General features: G+C 35.8%; 1 protein-coding gene across 1 annotated transcript; it reads left to right on the top strand.

Moving 5' to 3' along the window:
- The first annotated feature begins 7663 nt into the window (after nucleotides 1–7663).
- Nucleotides 7664–10120, top strand: LOC145048131 (F-box/kelch-repeat protein At1g57790-like). The gene is made up of 3 exons (XM_078996548.1): nucleotides 7664–7818; nucleotides 8553–9671; nucleotides 9782–10120. Exons 1-2 carry the CDS (start codon nucleotides 7787–7789, stop codon nucleotides 9661–9663), a joined length of 1143 nt encoding a protein of 380 aa, XP_078852674.1. The 5' UTR covers nucleotides 7664–7786; the 3' UTR covers nucleotides 9664–9671; nucleotides 9782–10120.
- The last annotated feature ends 253 nt before the right edge of the window (nucleotides 10121–10373 follow it).

Genomic DNA, 10373 nt, shown 5'->3' with positions numbered 1-10373 from the left:
AGTAAGTGTAAGGAAGTCAAAGAAAGCAAACTATCCCCACACTCCATGTGGTGGACGGTTTATAAAGAGAGGAGAGATGGTGAGTGGAACTCCACCTCATCACTAATTAATCTTGTACACAAAATGTCCAAAATGGTGTGAAACAAGTCCAAAAGTATGTGGAACATTTAAACCATGACATATGATTGAAATGTAGCTAGTTAAAGTTTTTATAATTATTATTTCCATGAAACAATAATTTCCAAATTTATTTTAGATGATGATGTAATTTATTAATAATCATATTACTTAATAAATAATCAATTAGTGTTTACTTGTTATATGGTGTGACCCTGTATGATCATATGTCATTAGCAATATCATTATATAATGACTCCTGGGCATAAAAGATCATTCAGATGGACCAAAGGTGAAAAAGTTAGGAAATAAGATGCACACTCTCATCTCCATTCTCTCCATGTCGTGTTTTGCAAGCAAGAAAACCCTCTAATGGCAATTCTTCATCGTTCTTCCATCTAGGGTTTGATTCAAGTGGAGAATTGAGTAACCAAGTAAAGAAAGGAAGGAACAAGAGCTTACAGGGTATAATTTCTCTTCATTTCAACCTAGAAATCATTTTTATGAAATGGGTAAAACCCCAAGGTCAATTTTTAACTCCATTTAATGACTAGAGATTGGTTTTCTAACTTTCCTTGGGTGGTTTCCATGGTTCTAATCTTAATCCAATGATCCCATTGATGAATTAAATGATTTGGGTAAAAATCTCCATGAACCCTAGAAACCCCAACTTGGAGATATTGTAATTGATGATGAAATGAGATTGGATTTGTAACATCCGAAAAATCAAAGAAATTTAAAATTTTCAAAATCAACCATTTAACATCATTGTTTACAAAAGAGTCATTGTTTCCAAAAACATTATTTCAAAATCAGAGTTTTCCCAAGACCCAAAGCCATAAATCAGGAAGTTGTGCACGATCACGCATTTGCTTTCCCATAATCCTCTAAAGTACCTGAAACCATAAATAAAAATTGTAAGCCAAAGCTTAGTGAATTCCCCCCAAAGTACCAACACACCACATGACAAGCAAGCATACAAACATGAGCAGCCAACCTAACTGAACTGCCTCGTAGGACATACAACCTATCTGGACCACTCTACGAGCAACCAAATTAACTGGACCACCTTGCAGAGTCTACAACATATCTGGACCGTTCTATGGGCCGTCTGCCTGCATGGACCACCTCGTAGGGCCTATAGCTTATCTGGTAATATCTGGGTGTCTTGGACTACATCACAAAGCAAGACGGTCTCAACCCAACAAAACATGTCGACATATGCAACATATAACATAAACACAGAGCCATCAATACAGATAATCAAACGAATCTGCTAAATAGCTACAACTATCATATCACTATCCTGGCCAAGATAAATTATCTAGTGGGCCGATATTGGTGCCTTTGACCCACAAATACAGTGAGGAAAACTCATCTCTCAGTCTGAATAATCCTTGCTCTGATAACCGGCTCTACTTGACTCCTAAATATCAAAACATTTCCCATTCTAAATTAATAACAATTTTCCCAAAATACCTTTGGTCAAAACTGGTCAAAATCAATAAATCAACCGAGTAAACCCAACTGAACCAACCTAGTGGATTCAACTCAGGCGTCGTACGCGAGGTGTTCTCAAGGTCCGAGGCATCATGGCTTAACCTGCGTACGCCCAGTGTATCATTTAGCACTTCCAGTGTACACATCATGTTTCCCTCTTAATGCATTAAGTGCTTAATACTTGGTCTTTTACGTCTAAAATGCAGATCCAAGTCCAAAATGTTGTCATTGACCAAAAAGTTTCCAACTTTATGGTTTCACATGGACAAAAAGTGCTAAACACTAAAAACCTTATCTACTTAACATATTAAGACATCACAACTCTTGCATGGAAGGGATAAAAGGGCCAAGATCACATTTTTATGGTTCATAATATCTCCATAACGGATAAATTTTCCAACTTTATCTATTACAATGGTCCCAACAAACAAGATCTAGTCTTTAAGTCTCAAAGAGACCCAAAAGTGCATCTTTTTCAACTTAATCCATTAAGTCCAAGTCTCTAACCTTAAGATCCGAATTAAAATGATGTTTCGATGGATAAAGTTTCCAACTTTATCCATAACAAGATCACAAACTTCAAGATCTAAACTTTATGCACTTAAAGTAACCAAAAGCTCATAACACCCAAAACTAGCTAGATCTAACAATTTCATCATCAAGATTCAAACTTTATACCTATAGAAGAATGATCAAGGTGAACAAAGTCTGGATCTACAAGCTCCAATGTAACCAAGACTTCTTTAAGGAGCTCCTTCTTCTCTAAGGTGCACCAAGAACACTCCAAAGCACTTAAAAACACCTTCTTTTTGCTCACAAGGCTCAATCTAAGGTTATGGTTTCAAGAGAGGGTGCTGGAGAGGTAGAGGTTGAGAATGGAATAAGTTTGGGGAAGTTAAAGAGCTTAAATAGGGCTCAAACCACGAAAATAGGGTTTGGGCACTAATCGCGTAAGCCCTGCATACTCCTGGTACTCCCAACGTTCTATGGATGCCCTAGTATGCCATCGTACTCTCTGTACGCCCTGCGTACGTGGCTAACCCAAAAATCGTCCTAACTTCAAACGGTCGTAACTTCTTCATTCAAACTCCATTTTTGATGTTCTTTATATCCACGAAAAGGTGTTGAAGAGCTATACAATATTATCTAAATATATTGGACTAAAAACTTCTCGAAAAAAAATCCATGTTCATGCAAAGACCCAACCTATGACTTTTCCCTTTTTACCCTTCGGCCCTGAACACAATTCAAGGGTAAAATCTCTTAACTATCATTACATCCTTCCATAAGGACTACACTTTGCCTCATTAAGTCCCAAAACCTTACACAATCAGCTTCCGATCCATGGCTCAAAAATGACAGGAAACAGGATATTACAGGATTATATGACCTGGATGATATTTGATAGCAACAAATCTAAATTGCATGCTCAAATTCATCAATGATGGTAGAATCAAGTATAAACATGGATTGTTGATGGTTTTAGGGAAATTATGATGAAAACAATGGAATCATTTATATGTGAGAATTTGACGATTATATGATACTCATAAATATGGCTTGATACTAATAAAATGATTTGAATGCAAAAGCATGAAGACTTGAATGATCTTTAGTTAAATTTATGGTATATTTGGGCATAAGGGGATTTTAGGAAATTGCTATGGTATTGGACAATCCCTTTATTGTTAAGATGTAACACCCCCCTTTGGCACATATCACAATATTGTTCAATTTGGGCTCCCGACGTAAAAACTTCCCAGGGGGTTACCCATCCCTGGATTGCTCTCGCCCGACCACGCTCTCTCGCCCGACCACGCTTAACTGCAAAACATCCTTATGGGATCTGCTGCCCCGACGGCTTTAAAACGTGTTGTAACAAATAATGTATCCACATCCCTTGTAAGGGAATCGTTCTCCTTCCAAGCCGATGTGGGATCAAGTGCAACCCTCCTTCACCCCTCAATATAGGGTTTGACATCCCTGTCGAATACATCGACCCGTGCCCCAGCTCAGATACCATTTATAACATCCCCCCTGGGAAGTGTTCATGTCGGAAGCCCAAAGCGGACAATATTGTGATATGTGTCAGAGGGGATGTTACAAATGGTATCAGATCTAGGGCACGGGTTGATGTGTTCGACAGGGACGTCAAACCCTATAATGGGGTGGGGGGTGAATATGGGTTGCACCTGATCCCACATCGAATTAGAAGGAGAACGAAACATTTCCTTATAAGGAGTGTTGATATCTTCCTAGTTACACGCGTTTAAAAGCCGTGATGGAAACCGATCCCATAAGAATTCTGGAGTTAAGCGTGCTTGGGCGAGATTAGTACTAGGATGGGGTGACCCCATGGGAAGTCCTTGTGTCGAATGGTTTAAAGCGGACAATATTGTGATACATACCGGAAGGGGATGTTACAATCCCATAAGAACTCTGCAGTTAAGCGTGCTCGGGCAAGAGTAGTACCGGGATGGATGACCCCGTGGGAAGTCCTTGTGCCGAGTGGCCCAAAGCGGATAATATTGTGATATGTTCCGGAAGTGGATGTTACAAATGGTATCAGAGATAGGGCACAGGTCGATGTGTTCGACAGGGATATCGTACCCTATAATAAGGGGGGGGGGGGTGGTGAAGGTGGGTTGCACCAGATCCCACATTGGCTTGGAAGGAGAACGAAACATTTCCTTATAAAGGGTGTGGATATCTTCCTTGTCACAACACATTTTAAAGCCATGACGGAAGTAGAGCACATAAGAACCCTACAGTTAAGCATGCTCGGGCGAGAGTAGTACTGGGATGGGTGACCCCTGGGAAGTCCTTGTGCCGAGTGGCCTAAAGTGGACAATATTGTGATACGTGCTGGAAGGGGATGTTACATAAGAGCAAGGTTGTAAAAATCATTCGGCGGTAGCTCGGCGGTCGACTGGCGATAAGCGATTAATCAGACTAGGCAGAGATTAATCGGGGACCCTTAACTATTAATAAAATTATTTAAAAAATTAATATTCCCTAAAAAACTAAGTATTTGAAAATCTTAGTTTAATATTTTAAAATTTGAAAGATTAAAAATTTGAAAACTTAAAATTTTAGTGTAGTATTTGAAAAAAAAAATTTAATTTTTAAAAAAAAAAAATTCCTGCCTATGACCACCGAGACCGCCAAGGACCGCCAATGCCGACTTTGACCGATTTTGACCAATTTCCGCCAAGCACCCTAATCGTAATCGGTTTATGGCTGCCAAACGATTAATCGGTCGCCAATGCTGATTTCTACAACATTGCATAAGAGCTTGGTATGGGATTTGATTGTGTTAGAGCATGTTTTATGCACTTGACAATATCTTATGATGTATTAAATGATTTGATATTGGTTAAAGAGTGTTATTGAGCCTTTAACCCTTGTAATTGAGTGTTTATAAGCACTTAGAGTGTAATAATGGAATTGAGGACTACATAGTCAAATTAAACACTTACAATGGGCTTGGTTGTAGTTTTATGTACTTAACAACATTCATTTGAGTGTTCAATAAGTTGGGAACAAACTATGTGAGTGTTTGAATGTGCAATTGGAAACTAAACTAGTTAAACCTTTGTTTAAGGTGAAGTATCATCATATACTTAAAGGTTTCAATGAACAATTAATGGATTAAGTGGGGTGTTTTGGATGATAAAACATCTCCTAATCATGTGTGATAACCTATATAAATGATAAAAAGTGAATTCAAAAATGCCTTAAAGAACTATGCAAAGCAGAGTAACATTTTGAGAAAAAAAACAAGATGTATGTGTGTGTGTGTGTGCAAACATGAAAAAACAACCGTGTTTAACCATCTTCCCATTTTGATTTTAGATAATACATTAAATTTGTGTTGCTGGATAGGTAAAATTCATTTTTCTTAATTGGTTAAACCCATTTTCCAACGATCAAGACACACATTGTTAACGACTGACAATTGATATTCCTCCAGGGATGAAATCAATATTAGGGTCTTTATGCCAACAAATTTTCGTTAAATGCACTCCATGGGTGCTATATATGATGTTTTCGTTAATGGTGGTGGGGAGACTATTATTGTGACTGTGAAAAAATTATGTTATAAATGATCACCTCATGCTCACTTATAACACCTGAAATCTTCAAAATAATAATAATAATAATAATAATAATAATAATAATAATATTTAAGAAAATTAAAAAACCAAATTAAAAAAAATATATATATCAATGAAAAATAATCCTTGAAAGTTTTATCGAGTTGTGAACTTATTATTTGAATTTTGAAACTCATTTTTAAACTATATACACTATTATAGTCTAATGCATATTGAATTTAGTATGTTATTACATACTATCTATACACCTATCTAAGAAAACATTATGCAGATACATAATGTCAGTATGAAAATGTGGATTGATAGTATACCGTGTAAGGCCACTTTCCGAATTGATATGTTACCCTGATGCCCTGGGAATATTGGATACTTCACAATGACACCTTCCAATCTAGGTACATAAAAGAAAACCAAATTACTAAATGTATCGGGGAATGTTTAGAGAAAAAGACAACCAAAACTTTTGCAAAAATCATATATTCCTTGCCTTTGGAATATATATATATATATATATATATATATATATATATATATATATATATATATATATATATATATATATATATATATATATATATATATATATATATATTTTGACGAAATAAGGATTACACATAAATTAATTGTAGCTATTAAATGGATTTAATGCAATATTTAATGATATTTAAAACTACAATTAGTACTAATTGCTTTAACATTAATATTATTTCTAATTACAAGTAAATGTATGATGACACTTAAATCACCAATAATATTAAAATTTATAAATATCAAGTGTTAAAAATAATATAAAAACAATATTATTTATTATTTCAAGATCAACATTGAAATACTTTTTCATTATCAAGGTAATTATCAAGGTAAGAATGATAATTTGTCAAAGTTTATTTATGAGTAAATTTTAGTGCAAAAGTTGTTTTGTCACTGTTTACTTTTTTAGGGACTGCAACTTTGTTTTATGTAGTTTCACATGGAAACGCGGGTTGTATATCGGGCATGGTCACGAGTTTGGTCCGGGTTGCACCAGACTTGCACCCGGGAATTAACCCGATGTATATATTATTTCATTGAAGGCTTATTTAGCGCATAACTCACTTCTCTTGTTTTGATTTGTTCATTCTCTCTCGTTTTACTTGTCTTCCTAATTTATGTCTGTCTATTAGGGTTTCATCTGGTTCGATCTTGAATAGATAGTTCTCAGTTTGTAATAGAACTTTGAGTTTATCTTTTGTTTACGTTTATAAGCATGAGTGAATTTGTATGTGAGATTTTGGTTGTAAGTATCTAAAAACTAACTGGATCTTATTTTTCATGAATAAAAGACCCGTTGATGTTGTGATATTTAATCTTGTTGTACTTTTGTTTTTTTGAACATCAAGTAAAACAAATTACATGTTTTACAAATTAAGAGATTATGAAATTCAAAAAAAGTTCGAATTAATATTGGTGATTACATTTTCTGTATTTTACAACTCACAAATTAACCGGTTGCAAAATCAATAATCATTTGGAAATTCATAAAAATAGTAAAATGTCCATTTAAATTATAATATTTACTATCCGAGTATTTAATATACCAGCTCATCTTTTAATAAAACCCCAAATAAATCAATTGCTAATTTAAGTAATATTACAAATTTCCGAGCCCTTTAGAATCAGATATCAAAAAGTAAAAAAAAGGAAAGAAAAATAAAAGTAAACTAAACACACGATATAACCACCGAAAACGCTATGATTCCCACGCAGATCTAGTTTCGGACACACATAAAAGCTACTCCGCATGTCTTCCAACTACCACAATTTCCACCAAATCAAAACTCGCCACATCAACATCTGACCCTACTACTAGCATCTCATTGGCTACCTCACAGACTACTGGTGTTCTGCGTCGCATCAGATCACTCTGTTATTTACACGTGTAACGGTGGCACAACAAGGTGCATTCACGTTGTGACAACCGTCTTTCTCAATCATCATTTCAACACATCCCCTCTCTCCCTCTCACACACACTAGCACACACAGTGGTGAAAGAAAGCTTTCATCTTGTGTTATGGCAGGAAGGAAGAGAAGGAGGCTCAAATTGTAAGTTTCCTGAACGAATCCTACTGAATCATAATCCGATTCATCGTGTGTTTGGCTTTCCTTTCCAATTGTGCTTTAGGTCTTCCGCGAATTTGGGGTTTTGGGGTTTTAGAGATGAGATCGATGTCTATCTTTGCAATTTCAGCTACGATTTCTCTGTTTTTGAAATGAATTTGGACCAAACTAACCGGAATTTGAAAATTTCGTCCGTGTGTAGGTAGCTGATGGTTTTTCGTAATCCAATTGATTTGTTGCATGCTGGATGCCTTTCGCTCTACTATTTAATGGATTTAGCTGTACATGCATTTGTTAGATAATTTGTTTTCCTTCGTTATTGAAATTTATACAAATTTGGGTTTTAGGGTTTAGGGTTTGTACGAGAATGTCTAGCTTTTTGGGCTATTACTCGAAGTTAGATACACTCGATCTTGTTCTCATATGATGTTTGTTGGCTTAGTAACACATTTCAAGGATTTTTAGGCTTACAGTGGTTTTCTTTTGTGTGTGACGGAGATAAATGAACTATAAACAGGATTGTACCTTCAAACTTCGACTCTGTTCATTCCTGAAATATAACCCCATGATCAGGTTCCAAAATGTTAAGTCTTTTCAGGCTTTGATTCATTGCTTCACTAACATGTTTATCATAATCTTATATATTCTTATTCCAATTTTGTCTGTGTAAGTTATGCATTAAGTAAATGTGTTGAAATGAAACTTTGTTGTATTAATAGGTTATCAATAACATTTAACAATGATACAAAAGTGTCAACAAAGGGAGACATTGAACAAGAAGAAGAAGAAGAAGCATGGTCTTTCCTTCCAGTTGAACTCCTTGAATTCATAATATCCCAATTAACACTAAAAGACAACATTCGCACATCAGCAGTTTGCAAAAGATGGCTCTCAGTTGCTGTATCAGTTAGAGTAGTCAACAAGCCACCATGGCTGATGTACTTCCCAAAACTCGGACACCGTTTCGAATTCTACGATCCATCACAACGCAAAACATACTCTCTTGAATTACCCGAATTACACGGATGCAGAATCTGCTACAACAAAGATGGATGGTTGTTACTCTACAAACCAAGAACACAAAGAGTCCTCTTTTTCAACCCCTTCACACGTGAAATGATCAAACTCCCAAGATTCGAAATGACATACCAAATTGTCGCCTTTTCCACATCCCCAAAATCTCCAAACTGCATAGTCTTCACAGTCAAACATGTCAGCCCAACCGTGGTGGCCATCAGCACATGCCACCCTGGCGCCACCGTGTGGACCACGGTCAACTACCACAACCGGTTGCCATTTGTCAGCAGTATTTGGAACAAACTTGTGTTCTGTAACGGGGTGTTCTATTGTTTGAGTTTAACAGGGTGGCTTGGGGTGTATGACCCGCATGAGTTGACATGGACTATCCGTATTGTCCCTCCGCCCCGGTGTCCGGATAATTTCTTTGTGAAAAATTGGTGGAAAGGGAAGTTTATGGCAGAGCATAAAGGTGACATCTTTGTTATCTACACTTGTTATAGTGAAAACCCGATTATTTATAAGTTGGATCAGGGTAATAAAGAATGGATTGAAATGAAAAGTCTTGAAGGTGTGACATTGTTTGCGAGTTTTTTGTCATCACATGCGAGAACAGATCTTGTTGGGATGATGAGGAATAGTGTTTATTTTTCTAAAGTGAGATTTTATGGGAAACGATGTATATCGTATTCTTTGGATCATTGTCGATATTACCCCCGTAAGCAGTGTCATGATTGGGGCGAACAAGATCCGTTTGAGAGCATATGGGTCGAACCACCCGAAGATGTCTCAAAATTCAGCTGGGAAGATTAGTCAATCAGGTACTGTTTCTTTTTGACTTAATCGACTTAACAAATAAGATATTCTCACTTCTCCAAATCTTGTCATTTTCTTGTCAAATACACTTAAGTGTGTTTGTTGTTGGGTGCAGTGTGATTAGAGAAATGATGGAGTGGATTGATTGCTTCTGAATAAAAAGCAAAAGCAGCAGAAGGTGGGGTTGGGTATCTGAATTTAAGTCTGAATAAAAATGAAATATATTAATGGTGGAAATAACGTGAAATTAAATTAATGTATGATTAGGAGATTAAATTAAAACTTAAAAAGCCAAGCACATATTGCAGGCTTACTAATAGGCAATTAATTAAGTTAGGATAAAATAATAATCATAATAATATTTTCCTAATGATTCATGCAATTGCTTGTTTAAACTTTAAACTAGAACATAATGATTAGAAGTAGAATATGATGGTGCCTATTCTCTTTGCAATCATGTTATTAATACCATAATTGTACAAGTAAATAAATCTATGGCAACTAAATAAAAAAAAAAATTGATTCTGAAAGTACATTGTTATTGTTGTTGTAATAGTAAGAAATGGACTTAAGTTGCTATTTCTTGCATTTAGTCGGTGGGAACTATTTATCTCTATTTTTGAAGTTCTACTATTTTTATCTATGGTAGCAATTGTTTCTGGTTTTCAACATGGCAATCTAATGTGGTGGGTCCTACATTGTAGGCC

This window comes from Lactuca saligna, chromosome 5 (genome assembly GCF_052625555.1).
Source record: "Lactuca saligna cultivar CGN05327 chromosome 5, ASM5262555v1, whole genome shotgun sequence".
NCBI lineage: Eukaryota > Viridiplantae > Streptophyta > Magnoliopsida > Asterales > Asteraceae > Lactuca > Lactuca saligna.
The sequence above is the reverse complement of the archived record's forward strand: the minus strand, read 5'-3'. Positions and strand labels throughout refer to the sequence as shown.

Bases quoted from the DNA above. Each gene is read 5' to 3' on its own strand.
- LOC145048131 (XM_078996548.1), top strand. From the start codon at position 7,787: ATGGCAGGAAGGAAGAGAAGGAGGCTCAAATT. The intron at 7,819-8,552 runs GTAAGTTTCCTG...TTGTATTAATAG, and splicing joins AAGAGAAGGAGGCTCAAATT to GTTATCAATAACATTTAACA.